Here is an 18,535-nt window from a genome sequence, read left to right on the forward strand (position 1 = left end):
GCCACCCAGCCAGCCTCCGGTAGGTTAAACTGCAGCTCCTGCTCCCACCTCTGTCTATGTATAATGGATGGCTTTGCGCCTACCCCTTGGTAAGCATATAGAGAGGAGATCAATCCTCGCGTACCTCTCAAATCTACACACATCTCCTCCATCGAGTGGACTTCTCGCCTCAGGCATCCCTGATATACCTGCCCTCTCAGAAAGTGCTGCAATTGGATGTAAGCGTACCTATCTTCTGGTCGAAGTCCAAAGTCCTCCACCAGAGTCTCAAAAGGCACAATGGTCCCTCCCACATGCATCTGCCCCATCATGTCTAATCCCAGTTCCGCCCATCTACAAAAGGTGCTATTTCCCATACCCGGTTCAAATAGGGGGTTGTCTACTATCGGTGCCAGTCCCGACACTGGAGGAGTTCGATCTGGGAACATAAGATCCCAATAATAGAAGGTAGTTTGTACTGTGGGAGGGAACTTTTCCACCCGTCCCCGATGTTTACTCGCCAACCACATTAAGTGCCCAAGTTTCCGAGAACCTACCAATGCTTGTTCAATATCCACCCATAATTTATGTTCTTCCTTCCTAAACCAGTCTACCGCTGCCCGCGCCGCCTTGTAGTACCAGAACAAGTTGGGCACCCCCATTCCTCCCTCTCGTCTACTCTTATACAGCAGGGCACGGGGCAACCGCGGTCTCTTCTGATTCCAGACAAATTTGTTCAGAATGTCCTGCACCCCCGATAGAAACGATCTAGCCACCCTCAGGGGAAGAACCTGGAATGGGTACAGGAATCTGGGCAATACATTCATTTTAATTGCAGCTATTCTCCCGAACCAGGATAGCCCTATCGACTGCCATCTATCCAGGTCCCTCTGAATCTCGTGCTTTAATGCCAGGTAATTGATAGCGAACAACTCAGACAAGTTACTCGAGATCTGCACACCCAAATATCTCAGATGTTTGTCCTCCCACTTAAAGGCAAAGGACGACCGCAGTGTGTCCATTAGTCTTGGTGACACTCCCACCGCCAAACCCAGTGATTTACTCGCATTCAGTTTATATCCAGATACCCTAGTATACTCTTCTATCACCTTCACCAAGTTTGGGCGAGAGACTGATGGGTTTGTTAGGGTGAGGAGAACATCATCCGCAAATAATGCTATCTTATACTCCTGCGCTCCCACCCTCACTCCCGTAATATCCTTATTTTCTTGGATTGCCTCTGCCATAGGCTCCATTGCCAGAGCGAATAAGAGCGGAGACAAGGGGCAACCCTGCCGTGTTCCCCTACCCAACTGAAAAGCCCCAGAATTTCCTCCGTTTATACGCACACAGGCCCGCGGCGACGTATATAACGCCTGAATCCACGCTCTGTAGTGCTGGCCAATCCCTACTCTCTGTAAGACCTTCTCCAAGTACCCCCAATGGACCCGGTCAAACGCCTTTTCAGCGTCTAGGCCAAGCAGCACCATAGGCTGGGCCTTCTTCTGAGCCGCGTACAGAAGGTCCATCGTTCTCCGAACATTATCTAATGCTTGTCGTTTGGCTACAAAACCCACCTGATCTGGGTGAATCAGACTTGGGAGCACCTTCCCCAGGCGATTCGCTAACACTTTAGCCAAAATTTTGACATCGGTATTAAGGATCGAAATGGGGCGATAGGAAGCACATTCAGTTTTATCTTTGCCGGGTTTTGGTATAACCGCCACCCAGGCCTCCATCATAGTCCTAGGGAAAGATGCCCCCTCCCTCACCGAATTTATAATCATCGTTAAGTATGGCGCCAAATCTACCCCATATGCCTTAAAGAACTCATTTGTGAAGCCATCTAAGCCCGGTACCTTCCCCGTTGGGAGCGCTTTGATTACCTGAACTACCTCTTCCACCCTCACCGGCTCTTCCAGTTCTTTTTTCTGGAGTGTCGAAAGAACCGACAATACCCTGGCCTCCAAGTAGTCATCTATTTTCCCGGTCTGTACAGCAGCATCCTCCCTGTATAGAGTCTCATAATATTGGGCAAAGCATTCTCTAATCTGTGCTGATCTTTGAAGTACCTCCCCTTTAGTGTTCTTAATTTTCAAAATATGTCGATCTGATCTCATTTTTCTTAATTTATCAGCCAGCATTCTGCCTGGCTTGTTGGTACAGGCATAGTACATCTGTTTAAGCCTAGCATGCACAAACTGCAAACTGTCTTCGTGTAACGCAGCAATCTTCTGAGGTCGGAAACAGAGCCTGATATCTTGTATCTAGTCTCCAAGGCTCCTAGCTTTTCCATACACTGGCTCAAGCGTGCCTTGTGGACCCAAGCCTTCTGACCTGCTTGTTTAATAAAATACCCTCTTGAAACCGCCTTAAAGGCGTCCCTGACAGTCCCAAGTGCCGGTCCCGATTCCATGTTAATATCAAAGTATTCTCTCATAACTGGGATAAATCCGGCTACCACCTCAGAATCTTGTAACAAAAGGTTATTAAGTGTCCATCTCTTTTCCCTTACCTCTTCCCTCAAAGAAGGAATAGCAATCCAGACTGGGGCATGATCTGAGATGGATATGTGACCTATAGTTGAGGCACCCCCCCCCCCCCTTCAGATATTGTTTTATCAAGGAAAATACAGTCTAGCCTAGAGTAGGAGAGATGCACATGAGAGTAAAAGGTGTAGTCCCTCCCTCTAGGATGTCCAGATCTCCACACATCGTATAGTCCCATCTCGTCTATGAACTGTTTCAGTGCCTGAGAAATTTTTCGATCCATGGGTGCAGGAGGAGCTGACCGGTCAAGCCCAGGCTGCACGGTGGCGTTAAAGTCACCCGCCACCAATAGTTTACCTCTGGCAAAGGCCTGCAGCTCCTTCCGGAGACGCAGGAAAAAACATTCCTGCCTCTCGTTCGGTGCATAGACACTGACCAGCGTGTACTCCTCCTGCTCCAGCATCACATGCAGGAAAAGAAACCTTCCCTCTCTATCCTTTCTTGAGTGTAAAATCTGTACCAGAACATCTTTATGAAACATTATAGCCACAACCCTTTTTTTTGCACCCATCCCTGCAGAGGCACAAAATACCTGAGGGTATTGTTTAGAACGCAATAGTCCTTCATACTTTGTTAAAAAATGGGTTTCTTGCACAAAAACCACTTGTGGCTTCATCAGTTGCAATTCACACAGCAAGGCGTGCCTTTTATATGGAGAGTTCAACCCCTTTATGTTGTATGTGAGAAACTTAAAATCTGCCATTTAACAATCTCTGACCAAGGCAAACTAGAAATGGAAGACTCTTGCCCTGCTCTAGTGTCCCTCCCCCCCTCCAACCCCACCCCCCCATCCTATCTACCCCATCCCTAAGTCTCCCTTCCTCCCCCCCCCCAAACACTCCCTATCTTCTATCCACCACCCACCAACCAGCGCCATACAGCACTACTTGGGATCACAGAGAAAGGAACCCCACTGGCCAAACCTATAACAATTTGAAAACTGTCTTGAGTAAAAAATAGAAACTACCCCCCACCCCCTCCCCCCGCACTCCTTCCCCCTCCCTTTATATGTTCATGCACATTGTCATCCTAATCCTTCAGTCTTAATAAGTCTCTCTTGTCACCTCTCCCACTTCAATTACTCTTCACTTTCCTTTATCACCAGCTCTGCACTCTCTCCTGGCGATCTGGCAGCGTATCCTCAGGTCTGGGGTCGTGTGTTCTTGGCTGCTTTCTCCACTCTCTTCCATCTCTGAAGGCGAGTTTTAGTGGAGGAGGCCATCCCTCCCGGCGCAGTAGCTGTCTGGGCAAATCCCGCTTCATATAGACTCTTCCACGCTGCTCCTACATTACGGTAGCGAACTCTCTCGCCCTTGAGTTCGAAGCAGATAGCAAATGGGAATGCCCATCTATAGGGAATCTTTTCTTTGTTCAGGATATCTACTACTGGCCTCATGGTTCGCCTCAAGTTCAAAGTAAACACAGAGAGATCCTGATATATCGCCACACGCGCCCCATTAAACTCCAAATTGGGGGTCTTTCTGGCTTTTTGCCATATCTGCTCCTTACAAGCATAGGTAGTGAATCGCACCACGATATCTCGTGGCTTGTTGTCTTGCACCGACCCCAGTGCTCTGTGGGCCCTGTCCATGTCCACTGTGTTAGCATCCAGTTCATCTCCCATCAGCTGTGCACAAATGGCGCGCACTACAGCAGGGACATCTTCTCTGTCGCCATTTTCCTGCACTCCCCGGAACCGGAGATTTTGCCTACGTCCCCGGTTCTCGAGATCATCAAGCTTATACTGTAGGTCTTCTGCCTGCTCTGCCATCTGTTTTAACCGCCTGTCCACTTCTTCATTTTTCTCCCCCTGTTCATCTGCTCGCTCCTCTAGGGTTTCTACCCTGCCCCCAAGCTCCCGCAAATCCACGCTAAGGGTGTCCACATGTTCTAGGATTTCCTCCTTGGACGCTAGGACCTCTGCTCTGATCGTCTCGAGGCATTTAGTCAGCTCCTGCGGGAGCGCTTGCCCGGGGGCGGGCTCAGCGCATTCTTCCCGGGACGAAGCCTGTCCCGACTCCGATACTCTGTGCGGCTTAGGGGAGACACGACGAGCTGGGCCTCTATCTGCCTGCCTCGTGGACAGGCGTTCGCTCTCTCGTGGTAGCGTCCCGCTTTTTTTACTCATGGTGTGATCCGGGATCGTTCACCCTTCCGGTGCAGCTCTTTTTTGAATCGTGGAGAGGATTTTTAGTGCGGATGGCACCTTAAAAGAGATAAGGAAGCGCGGAGCTCAGGGATTAAGCGGCCATTCAGCCCCGTGATGTCACTTCCTCCCTCTCTCAGAGGTTTTGCTGTTTCAAACCGAGGTTTACCAAATAGTAATCTTGCCGCCGTATTTTGCGCTGTCTGGAGTTTAAGGGCGAGTTCTTTGCATCCAGTCTAAATCCCATTGCAGTAAAGTGGCTCAACACTAGAGAATGGATTAGAGTCCGGAAAAGGTCAAACAGAAGGAACTGCTTGATACGTTTGATCGAGCGCATGGAGAGGAACATTCTCTTCGTAATAGCAGATACCTGAAGGTCGAGGGACAGGTAGGAATTCAGAATGACACCAAGGAGCTTCAGTTTATCTGCGATAGGAATGGAGAAGCCCAGTGCAGAAATCGTGCCTGGGATAGATTTAGTGAACTTGGAGGAGAGAATGATACATTGGGTTTTAGCTTTGTTTAGCTTGAACTTAAATGCGCTCGCCCAACTGGCCAAGATGGCAAAACTATTCTGTATGGCGTCAGAGATTTCAGTTACAGAAGATCAGAAGGGAATGTAGATAGTTACATCATCTGAATATATGTATGGGTGCAAGCCATGATTGGATAGGGCCGCAGCAAGTGGAGACATCATAATATTAAATAGGGTAGGTGACAGGGGGGAGGCCCTGAGGGACTCCACAGTGGGATCTCCAAGGCGGCGAAACAGAAGAATGGACTTTGACCTGATAGGACCGACAAGACAGAAATTCCCTAAACCATTCTAAGACATAGCCTCCAAAGCCGAATTCAGATAGCAGGGTAAGGAGGGTGTGGTCCACCATGTCGAATGCGCTGGACATGTCAAATTGTAGAAGATATTTTTCCCAATTGAAATTTCCTTCTTAAAGTTGGAAAGCAGAGTGACCAGAACTGTCTCGGTACTGTGGTGAGAACGGAACCCGGATTGGGAGGCATGGAGAATAGAGAATTTATCCAGATAATCAGTGAGCTGTGAATTCACCAAGCGCTCCATAGTCTTGACTAGCAGCGGGATAGTGGCAACAGGGCGGTAGTTAGATATTATGCTAGGCTTGATCTTAGGATCCTTAGGGATTGGCGTAAGGAGAATCCTACCGTGATCGGTGGGGAAGCGCCCTTGTTGGAGCATGAAGTTCAGATAGGAGGTGAAGTCGGCAATAAAACACTCCGGCGCCGATTGGAGCAGGTAGTTTGGACAGCTGTCCAGTTTGCAGTGCGTTTTAGAGAATTTGCGAATGGCTAGGGAGACCTTCTCAGTATAGATTGTGTCAAAGGTAGTCCAAAAGTGGTCAGCTGGACTTTGGCCTTGTGGAGGCGCAAGGTCAGTGAGAAATTCATCTATATTAGAGGTACACAGGGGGAGCGAGTTGTGAAGTGACAGGATTTTTTCCCTAAAATAGTTTGCCAACTGAATTGCTGACGGCAGGCTTTCATTTGGTGAAGTAATCGGGGAAGTGTCAAGGAGAGAGTGCAGTTGCCGGTAGAGCTTTCTAGCATTCTTTATAACTGTTAGAATTCTTTTCTGAAAGAAAGTTCTTTTGGCTTGCTTGATTGCATATTTGTACTTGCGGTGGGCTTGCTTCCAGGCTGATAAGGCGTGATTACTTTTTGACTTTAACCAAGCTCTTTCCAGCCGTCTAGTTTGGAGTTTGAATGAACCAAGCTTTAGATTTGCGATGGCGGGAGGATTTAATTTGCAAAGGAGCCAGGTCATCCAAGACGCAGAGGCATCTGTTATCCCAATGTGTAAGGTAATCAAAAGAGGCTGTGGGTGCTTGCCAGTCACACCTATAGATTTGTTCCCAAAAAGATGCCAGGTCGATTTCCCCTTGTGTATAGTAAGAGGTAGGCTCATCAGGGAGTGGCTGGCCAGCCCTCCGCCAGTTGATCGTAAAGGTCAGCTTGTAGAGATCTGTCCACGGAGCGGCAGACCATTTAGTATTTGCCAGACAAAGGATAGTATCATTGAGGAACTTGTAAGTAAGGAGATCAAGGGTGTGGCCTTTGACATGTGTCGGATGCATATCGGGATATTGGAGATCCAGCAGTTGGAGGAAACTCAGGCACTGACGAGCATTAAGTGAGAGTTCATTTTCTAAATGAAGGTTCAGGTCACCAAGGATGAGGACATTGGAGAAATTGGTGCAGGAGTTGGAAAGAAAGTCCATGAAATGGGTTTGATTGTCAGCCCAATTCTTCGGGGGCCTGTAGAACAGGATACAACATAGAGGATCATGAAGAGATGTGCTGTGAACCTTGACTGAAGCGATTTCCAGATGGGGCGATATGGATTCAGCTATAGAGTCAACTCTGAGGCCCGAGTGATAAATCAAGGCTTTTTCCTTGACTAGGCCAGTGCACAATTTTGAAACCAGGGGGGCAGAATTGGAGAATTGGGTCTTTAGAGTCACGTATCCACGTTTCTGTGATGAAGAGAAGGTCAAGTTTGTCATTTGAGAGCCAGTCTGAGATAGTTTCGGTCTTGTTGACCATAGACCTAGCATTAGTGTAGCCCACTTTAACGTTTTGATATAGATCCGGATGGCTCTATGTGCAGAGGATGTATTTAAGGTAATGATGCTTGGGGGTACTGCTGCGTTGAGAAGTGTGCCGTTGAAGTGCTCTTGAATGGAGGCCTGGGAGCAAATCCGCCGGGCTCCGATTGGAGAGACTAGATAATTTCTGAGTGGATATCATTACGGGAATGGAACTGCAGTCAAACAAGACTGCAGAAAGTGCGGATGAGTGTCACAAAATAGAGAATAAAGAGGATATTAGAGGTGAGCATGGTAGGAACCACAGCAGAACAATCCAGAATCCAAAGCTGAGCAAGCGTGACTTAGGGAACTGTATTTTTCAGAGGTGGAGTGACCAGGTTGTCAGCAATCCAGCTCACGCAGGGCGCAGGTGACTTGTTAAGCTTTGCAGTGAGAGATAACGGATGACGGCAGGAAGGAGAAACTAAGACCAGTTAGTTGGAGAGGAATTCTTAGTGGTGCAGGACTGAACACTCCTCCTCCTCAGGCCGCAGCCAGTTAGGTCCTTTAGCACACTGACACTGTTCGAAGAAAGGCAGGAGAGAGTAGGAGAAACAAGGTGTGTGAGAGCTGATGTGCTGGTCTTGATCCCGCTGAAGCGGAGTGGCTGGTGCAGACCCAAACACTCTCCAACCCAGGAACAGCCGACGGGGCAACAGGCACGGATCAGGGCGAGCAGGGTAGACTGCCCCCAACAGTTCAAATCCTGGGCAGCAACAGGCCGACACACCCCTCCACTCCGAAGGAGAAGCCTGCCTCCAGGTGCGCAGGGCAACGGCCGCCGCCAGGCCCAACAGGAGCCAACCGCCCAAGCACAGCAGACAACCCCGAACCGCGATCCAGGCAGACGACAGTAAGGCACCCCCGACACAACAAACGGGCAGACCCTGGCAAAAAAACGGCGAAGGTGGTAGGTAACAGCCAGGAAATAGGACTAACGACCAGTAGTCCCAACATGATGGGGGACTACTGCTGGCTTGTTAACTCGGCGCCATTTTCATTTTATGATGGAGATAGATGGTACACATGTTCCCGATGAATGGAGACTATTCATAGACTCTAGCAAAACGAGTTTGAAAGCTGTCTTGTTGCACAATGGTAACGAAAAACCATCTGTTCCATTGGCTCATGGGGTTGGAATGAAAGAGACCCATGCTTCTATGGAGTTAATTTTGAAAATGATCAAATATTCTGAACATAAATGGAATATTTGTGCTGACCTGAAAGTGGTAGCACTGCTGCTTGGCCTACAGTTAGGGTACACGAAGAATATGTGTTTCTTGTGCCTATGGAACAGTCGTGATGACAAAAATCATTACAAAATGAGACAGTGGCCTTTCAGAGTCGAGCACACAGTTGGTCGGTACAATGTACAACACAAATCACTGGTTGATCCACTTCAAGTTTATCTTCCACCACTTCACATTAAACTTGGTTTAATACAAAATTTTGTAACTGCACTTGATCGTGATGGAAATGGATTCCAGTATTTGAAGGAGATGTTTAGCACACTGAAAACCGAGGCTAAACTAAAGGCCGGAATTTTTATTGGCCTCGAAATCAACAAACTAATGCATGATGACACATTCAGAACAAAACTCAACCCTCTGGAATTTGCAGCTTGGGATGCATTTGTGCTAGTAGTGCAGAACTTCCTTGGGAACAGACGAGCTGAACTAGTAGACAACATGCTTAAAGCATATGAACAACTTGGCTGCCGAATATCATTGAAAATGCATTTCTTACATTCCCATCTTGACATTTTCCCACCCAATTTGGGATACGTAAGTGCCGAACATGGAGAGAGGTTCCATAAAGACATTTCTACAACGGAGAACAGATATCAAGGCCACTGGAATCCCAACATGATGGGGGACTACTGCTGGTTTTTGCAACGGGAAAATATGACCGGTCACAAACGCAAAAGCAGATGCCTTAAGCACTTTTAACAGTACTGGGCCTTGCTGAAGTCTGGAATACGAGGCTTTTTTGAAACTTTGTTATTCCATTACATTTTCATATACTGTTTACTACGAAAACTTTGATGTAGATCAGGTAATTGTTGGAGTAAACCTCGTTCTGTAAAAAATTATTCAATGCTTTCCAAGTGCTTAATTCATTTGGACAAACTTATGCATAACAAAATTTCCAGACGTGTTACAACAATTCTGACTTTGGATTTGGAATACGCACACTGAATTTAGTATAGGACAAATGGTTTTTGCCCAGTAGCACATGAAAAATTTGTTTTTGTTGTGTATATGGCAGATATAGGGTGTCCTGCAGGGGTCAGTCCTATCAGTGGATACCAATGAGAAGTCTTAATAAACAAAAACAAGGGAACCAAATTCCACTCAACCAAATGTGCTAACAACAAAAAAAACATACAGTGGAAAACCTCTCACTTTATATCTAGTGATCGGCATCACTTTTTGAGATAAGTGTAGTTACACCCTGTTTATCAATATTGAGTGCTTTGGATGTTTTTGATTAACACATTCTTATGATTGATTTCAGCACACGAGTGGAAGTTTTTTGATCCATCATTATGCCACAGCCCAGTTGACATAAGCAGTGTGATCACTGCTAGGGCATATGAGGTTTTCCTCCACACTGATGCTGATCACTACTTAGTGAGAGGTTTTCCACTATTTGCTTTTTATTGTTACCAATCAGAAATTACATACCCAGAGACAACTGTTGTTGTTGTTAGTTATCTAAGAATGATATAAACTATTGCATCATCACTCTACCTATATTTATTCCCACCAACAGTGACAATAAAATGACGTCAAAAGCACAATTATCTAATCCTTGCAAAATGGAATTCATTAAGTGGGCAGGGTTGCTAGACTATATCCTTTCTAAAACCCATGCAGAATTTTATCCAAAATATCACTCTTATCTACAAAACTTTAAAAATTCTGTGCTACCTGTTCAATCAACTTTGTCAAAAACAATGTTTGAAATAGGGCAGTTATTAAAACAATCACCTGCTTCCCCATTTAACTTAGATTGAGCCCACTAGGGGTAGAGAAAATACCTGCATATAAAATAAATAAAAATATAGTGTACTGTTCTAAGTAAGGTATACTGTAGCTTAAACAGCCAGCATAAACCATCTCCAAGCAGAAGCTTCACCAGTATACTCTCAGTACTTAAGCAAATCTTCTTTATTGTAGTACTCAGAATAAACAAAGAAAAAGAACTGTGGCCTTCAGCACCTAAGAGTCTGTATCTAGCCACCTCAGAGACAAGGATAAGGAAAATAAGGAGGAGAACTCAGAGAAAATACATGAAGTATGACTTTGGTAAGTCTTTGGGAGATGACTTGGGAAGATGACTTGAGGAATATCCTGGGGAATGCCTTGGGGCGATGACTTGGGGAATGGTGAAAGATCTTGATGGAATTACAGTAGATTAAGGAGGAATCAGCCCCTAGAACAGCTGCTGATCACAAAGGCATGCTAGGAAGACTGGCTGGCCCTAGCTGACAGCTAACAACTTTGTGTAATAGCACTGCTTTTCCTATAGTTTGCAGTTCCTCTGGTACTTACATTTCTCTCTCTCTTTTCCTATTCATAATGGAGTTCTTTTTCTCTTTCTTTTTTTAAACAGTTTATTGGATAAATTTGCAATTGTACACTGTCCATAAGGCATTTGATGGGTGGTATAGTAAAAAATTAATAAACTTGAAACACACATACATACGCACATATACATATCAAATCCCCGACCCTCATTCAAAGAAAATATTCCTAAGGTGGTTATTTTTGAAGTGTCTCCATATGTAGACTGCAGATAAAAGCCACTATTTCAAGGGAGTGCATTGGGCTGTGGTTTGGGCAGGTCCGACAACTACACTGGCATTCTCCAGTTTACAATGAAAACATATATGAGAAAAATATCATTGTTCAGTTTTGCACCAGTTCACAGGCACATATAGTTTTTTTTAAAAAGTGCTCATTTCAGCCAGGTCTTTACATGAGGGATTATGGAAGTAATTCTCCGTAATTTCCCAGTGTTTATTTCCACCTCCAGAATGAACCCCCCCCCCCCCCCAAAACAACAGTGTTTCTATCAAATGAGTCATTAGTCAGCTGTACAGTCTGAACAAGCATACACTTATAGCCCCCTTAGCAGCCCCAACCCTTCTGTGGGTTCTAGTCTGAAAAGGAAAATGGGGAAAGGAGAGGGTGGATGTAAGTTAAAATGAAAAGAGAGGGGATGTGGGGTAGAAAGTTACTGGTGAAGTGAATTGTAGGATGTGCAATTTCTGTTTTCTTCTGATTCTCAGTGGCTGTTCACATATAAGGAAAAAAAACTGTACAGTACTTTGTTTTAAACATCTGTACGTATGAATTCTTACTCACTTGTACTATCTGATTCCAGATTGCCTTTGAAATTATCATCTTCCTCTTCTTGCTTAATTCTTAACAAAATGTCAGGTCTGTTAAGTGGAATGCCTGTTAATAAAGAAACTTGCTTATAAAAATTGTCCACTGCTGGCACCTCTGAACATTTTTAAGTCATCAATATTAAGACAAAATGTTAGCAATTGTAATCAATTTTCTAGAAATATTTACAGTCACCATAAATAAAATGTTACTTCAGTTAACACAGGTTTTCAACTTCCATAGAGAATACTTCTATAAAGGAAAATATTTATCGGGCAAATATTCAAAAGCACTTTATGTTCAGTGGTGGCTGCTAAATGTTTAAGTGCCCTACCCATGAATTTTCAGTGGTGCTATACATATACTCCTGGATTCTATATATGGCGCCTGAAAATCCGCACAGAAACTGAAGTGTATTCTATAACAATGCGCATAACTTAACTGGTTAACTAGCTAATCAGCGCTGTTAATTGGATGTTAGCAAGCAACTATCAGCACTGACTGCCATTAAGATTTATGCACACAACTCGCTAAGTGTATTCTATAACGTGGTGCATCTAAATTCTAAGTCGCATAGTTGAAAAGGGGACGTGGCTATGGGCGGGATGTGGGCGTTTCTAAAATCTATGCACCTATATATCTAAAATAGAATACACCCGAACTGCGCCTAATTTAGGGGTCCTTTTATAAGATACACTAGCGGTTTTTGGTTGCACTAATCATTAGCGCGCACTAAGCAATGGCTGACGCCTATAGAAATATATGGATGACTAACGTGTTTATTTTTAGCATGTGCTAAAAATGCTAGTGCACCTTTGTAAAAAGAACCCTCAGACATTGGGATTTATACCAAGTAAAACATGGCCTAAATGGACGGAACCAAATTTAGCCACTGAGCGGAAATTTAAGTCTATTCTATAAAATTTAGGCATACTTTAAAGAATATGCCTAGGCGTAATATTTTTCCATGCAGATTTTTCAGACACCATATACAGAATCTAGCCCATAGTGCTGCTGAAAATTCTTAGTGTCGAATCAGAGCAAGTACAGAGTGTGATCAATCCACCTAAATATGCAAATAGTCAGTAATATTCAGCTGCTATCTGTATATGTAGGTCAGCAAAAAGGCTGCTCTATTTATTTTTTTCTTTGCTCTCATATCGGAAATTGTGCACACTGTTTGGAGTCATTTGCTTATTAAACTAACCAGAAGCGCAATCCTAATTACCTGGATGACAGGCTTGAATAAATTATGACAACTCCATTTCTACTACAACTGGCTTTTACATACTGTATCTATGTAACATCTTATCTCTTCTTGCCAAACTACAAAGTTCTCAAATGTGGTGCTAGGATTTAAGATGGATATTTCCAAGCCATTCACAAAATGACGACTTGGGCATAAGTAGCTGACAGTGTCACTGACTGAATGAACAGAATGCGTTAAGTCTACAGAATTATTGTGCCATAAAAATGCCATTAGCAAATGTTAAATTGATTAAATGGGAATGAAGTCTCATAGCTTCCAACACATTCCCCAAACTAATAATTGTAAATCATAAATGTTGCTAGTTTATATCTTCCAGCCTCAAAACAATTTAATATCACAATCAGGTTTTGAGAGTGGATAGAACATTACCAGAAAATGAGACAAGAAAGTATAACTGTCAGAACAGGATAATAATTCCCTACATTAAAAGCAAAGCAATAAATTTACTGAGCCTTAACCTAGGGCAGGTGCCAATCACCCCATAGGGTGGGAAGAATTGTTTTTTTATTGTTTGTTTTGCAGCTGAGGCACAATGCTGATTTTTAGTTTTACTAGCCTGAATGGATTTTCTTTTTTTGTATACAGGAGAGTAGTGTTAATTTTTACCAGGAATCTGAAAGATTTTCATGTTTTGGATGCTGATGGAGCAGTAAGATGGCAGCCAGTGTACAGTACAAGAACAGTACTGGGCAGACTTCTATGGTCTGTGCCCTGAGAAAGGCAAGGACAAATCAAACTCGGGTATATATATATATATATATATATATATATATATATATATATATATATATATAAAGTATCACATACCATGTAAAATGAGTTTATCTTGTTGGGCAGACTGGATGGACCCTATGCTTGGAATAAACTTGCGCCAAGCCCCCTCCCTACCTATCTTCAAATCCTTGCTCAAAGCCCACCTCGTCAATGTTGCCTTCGGCACCTAACCTTTATACCTATTCATGAAATCTAGACTGCCCCAATTTGACTGACTGTACATTTGTCCTTTAGATTGTAAGCTCCTTGAGCAGGGACTGTCCTTCTATGTTAAACTGTACAGCGCTGCGTAACCCTAGTAGCGCTTTAGAAATGTTAAGTAGTAGTAGTAGTCATTTACTATGTTACTATATAGAACACTTCTTATTCCTCTCCCTTAGCTTTTTTATTTTTAAGTTTATCATTTCAGATCAATCTTTTTTTCATTCTGTTTTGTTAGTGACATTAAACCTCTTAGGGCTAGGATGTTTTTATAGTAACACTTTTACAGGTTTGGAAAACGTGGGGGGAACCCCCCCCCCCCCTTTCCATAACATTCGATAATGTTGTCTTTGGCTTTACAATGTGCTGGAAAACCCTATGCTTTACTTTTCATCCTAAAGAAGAAAGTGCCTGAACATAGAAACATGATAGCAGATAAGGGCTAAAATCCCATCCAGTCTGCCGTTCCTTAGTACCCACTAACTCCTCCTTTTCCTAAGGGTTCCCACGTGCCCTTCCCACGCTATCTTAAATTCTGACACAGTCTGTCTACACAACCTCCACCTCCTAAGTCTATTGCCTCTTAATTTCATCATATGCCCACTCATTCCAGGGTTTTCCTTCATTTCAAAAAGGCTCATCTCCTGTAATTGAGGTATTTAAACACCTCTATCATATCCCCTCTCTCCTGCCTCTCTTCCAGCATATAAATGTTGAGGTTCATGAGCCTATCACTTTGTGTTTTATGACCGACTCAATCCTGTTTATATCTTTCCGTAGGTGCAGTCCCCAGAATTGCACGCAGTACTCTAAATGGGGCTTCACCAGAGACTTATACAAGGGAATTATCACCTCTTTTTTCCTGCTGGTCACCCCTCTCCTTATGCACCCAAGCATCCTTCTGGCTTTGACCGTCGCCTTTTCTACCTGTTTGGTCATCAGATACAATCACCCCCAAGTCCCACTCTTCTTTCGTACACAGAAGCACGTCACCCCCTATATTGTATCGTGCCCTTGGATTCTTGTAACCCAAGTGCATGACCCTATATTTCTTAGCATTAAATCTTAGTTGCCAATTATCAGACCACTCTTCAAGCTTCACTAGATCCTTCTTCATGCCATCCACACCCTCCTAGGTGTCCGCCCTATTATAGTTTGGTATCATCTGTAAAGAGACAAACATTATCAGACAGCCCTTCCGCAATATCACTCACAAAGATGTTAAGAAGAGCCAGCACGAGGACCGATCCCAGCGGCACACCACCGATAACATCCCTTTCTCCAGAGCAAGCTCCATTTAACCAGGTTTTAACCCAGTCAGTCACTTTGGGTCCCATACTGAGGGCATCCAGTTTATTATCAGTCACCTGCGCCGAACCGTGTCAAAGGCTTTGCTAAAATCAAGTACACCACATCTAGCACCCCTCCCACATCCAACTGTTTGGTCACCCAGTCAAAGAAACCAATCAGCTTTATCTGACATGACTTGCCTCGGGTCCTGCAGACCAATTGATTTGAGAATCCTCATGATCAAAACACGGCTGCAAGACTTATCCTGGGGAAATCTCACTTTGTTCCTGCTCAGCCACTCCGTATTCAACTACACTGGCTCCCTGTCAAAGACCGTATTACATTTAAAATCTGTTCACTTACACACAAGATAATTTATGGTGAAGCCCCTGAATACATGCTTACTCTAATCGATCTGCCCTCTAGAAATGCCCTGAGATCTGCAAGGACCTACCTCAATCTTCATTACCCCACCTGCAGGAATGTAAAATACAAGACTCTTTATGCTTCGTCCTTCCCCTACATCAGTCCACAATCCTGGAGTGTTCTGCCACGGCAGCTTAAGGAGCTCGTTGACCATCATCAGTTCAAGAAGACCTTAAAAACCTTCTTATTCACCAAGGCTTATCCCCCTGGCTACTCCTCTGTTTAACCTCTATCTCTTGTTGGCTCTTCACCCCTGTCATTTACCCGTGTCATCCCATGTACCTTCCCCTCCTGTCACATTCTGTTTCTGTGCTATCTCTGTATTGAATTGTATCCTCTTGACTTAATGTAAGCCACGTTGCGCCTGCTTATGTGGGAAAATGTGGGGTAAAAATGCACCAAATAAATAAATGAATAAAATCCTTCACTTTAGAAGCGTTTCCATTAGTTTATTCACCACTGAGGTCAGACTGGCAGGTCTGTAATTCCCAACCTCCTCCTTACTGCCGCTCTTGTGTAGAGGGTCCACATACGCCTTTCTCCAGTCCTCCGGGATCACTTCAGACTCTTAAGGAAGTGTTGAAGCGGTCTGTCAGTGGAGCCGCTAGAACATCTCAGAGTTCCTTTAGTACCCTCGGATGTATCCCATCAGGCCCCATCGTTTTGTCTACTTTTAGTTTAGCTAGCTCCTCACAAATACAGTCTTCTGAGAATCGGTCCCGGTCTACCATACATCTGGGGGGGGGGGGGGGGGGGGGGGAACGAATGGACAAGTCTTCCATCTAAAAATAACTGTCTTGCATCTAAACTATGCAGGAATTTTCAAGTGACATTACATATATTCCTGTGGTTATCATAATCTCTAGAAATCAGATCCAGATCAGATAAAGAACGCTATTATGATTTAAAGGTCACCACTGATAAGACAGAAAATAAATGAGGCAAATGTGAGATACAGAGAGAGACAGCTTTCCCTATCTCGCTCAGTTCAGTGCCAATATCTTGATCCCAGATCAAGGGCTTACCAAGAAGAACATTACTACCAGCAACCTGCCTGTAAAGCTAGTCATCTACAAGGAAGGCTGATTACCACCAAGTTGGTATGTTTCTGATTTCCAAAAGTCTGGGAACACCCAGGGTTGTAGGAACTGATGTTTACAGAAACATATGGAACTTTGGAAGGCTAAGTGCTTTGAAAATATGCCTCTCTGTGACTTAGCACCATTGATTGTGCCAGGTGGCGGAATATTTCCCTCGGGAAGAAAGGTTTTACTCGTTTGAGTTTCCACATTGAGTGGAACATTTTTTTGTTGTAATTTTCGTTTGGCTTTCTAGCATAAGGTTTTGGTCAATGGTGACTCCGAGAATTTTCAGATTGTCTGAGACAGGAAGCGTGTAATCTGGGGTGTTTATACTGGTGGGTTTGTATGTATTGTATTGTGATGATATGATGAGACAATGTGTTTTTTTCTGCGTTGAGTTTTAATTGAAATGTGTCTGCCCATGAGGTCATGATTTGCAGGCTGAGTTCGATTTTGTTTGTGATTTCTGTTAGATCGTGTTTAAACGGGATGTATATCGTGACATCATCTGCATAGATGTAGGGGTTGAAGCCTTGGTTAGGGATCTGGCAAGTAGGGTCATCATTAGGTTAAAGAGGGTCGGCGATAGTGGTGAGCCTTGGGGCATTGCACATTCTGGTTTCCATGGTGATGATATATTAGAGTTTGATATCACTTGGTAAGTTCTTGTGGTAAGGAATCCCTTGATCCAGCTAAGTACCCTTCCCCCAATCCCGAAATATTCTAGGATGTTTAGTAGGTTTACCATATCAAACGCACTAGACATGTCGAATTGTTGTAAGAGTACACTTTTGCCTGTTGCAATTTCTTGTTTGAATTTGGTTAGGAGAGCGATTATTACTGTTTCGGTGCTGTGGTTGGAGCGAAATCCTGATTGTGATTCGTGCAATATTGAGAATTTGTTTAAGTAGTCGGTAAGTTGCTTGGTTACCATGTTTTCCAACAGTTTGACTACCAGGGGGATGGATGCTACCGGGCGATAGTTGGTGATTTCATTTGCCTTTTTCTTTGGATCTTTAGGTATTGGGGTGAGTAGTATATTGCCTTTGTCCTTAGGAAAGAGTCTATGTTGCAGCATGTAGTTTAGGTGTGATGTGAGATCTAATATTAAGTGTTGAGGGGCTGATTTTCTTAGGTAGTTGGGGCATGTGTCCAGTTTGCAATGGGATTTGGCGAACCTGTTGATCACTTGTGCTACGATTTCTTCGGTGAAGAAGGTGAAGTTTATCCAGATTCAGTCTACTGGGTATTCTCCAAGGATTGGGTCTATGCAGTCCATGAATTTTTCATTGTCAGTGGTGTCCTGTGGTAATGTAGTGTGTAGGTTTGCAATTTTGTCGTTGACATATTTAGCGAGTTTGTCTGCGGATGGTGCGTCTGTGTTGGTTGTGGTAACCAATGTGGTATCTAGTAATTTGTTCACAAGTTGGTATAATTTATGCGTGTCTTTATAGTAATTTGTTCACAAGTTGGTATAATTTATGCGTGTCTTTGTAGTCTGGCCCTATCTTGGTTTTGTAGTAAGAACCTTTAGTTTGTCTTATTGCATATTTGTATTTTCTTTGCATTTGTTTCCAAGCGTTATATGTGTGTGCGTCCTTTATTTTTGTCCATGCTCATTCAAGCCTCCTGGTTTGTGTTTTTAGTTTTTTCAGTTCTTCATTATACCATGGTATCGAGTTGTGTCTACGTGAGGTTCTTGTTTGTAGTGGTGCTATACCATCTAATATGCTTCTGCATCTGTCATCCCAGTTTAGGAGATAGTGTATCAAGTCCGTTTGTGCTGCCCATTCGTTGTTC

At 43.9% G+C, this 18,535-nt stretch overlaps 1 protein-coding gene across 1 annotated transcript in view; it reads right to left on the reverse strand.

Moving 5' to 3' along the window:
- Positions 1-18,535, reverse strand: part of LOC115458147 (zinc finger protein 300-like) — a 175,327-nt gene that overhangs the window by 26,005 nt on the left and 130,787 nt on the right. Inside the window, exon 8 of the mRNA XM_030188000.1 lies at positions 11,669-11,761. Within this exon, the coding sequence (XP_030043860.1) occupies positions 11,669-11,761 (93 nt within the window). The remainder of the gene's footprint in view (positions 1-11,668; positions 11,762-18,535) is intronic.

The sequence above is a fragment of the Microcaecilia unicolor genome, chromosome 14 (genome assembly GCF_901765095.1).
Source record: "Microcaecilia unicolor chromosome 14, aMicUni1.1, whole genome shotgun sequence".
NCBI classification, from domain to species: Eukaryota; Metazoa; Chordata; class Amphibia; order Gymnophiona; family Siphonopidae; genus Microcaecilia; species Microcaecilia unicolor.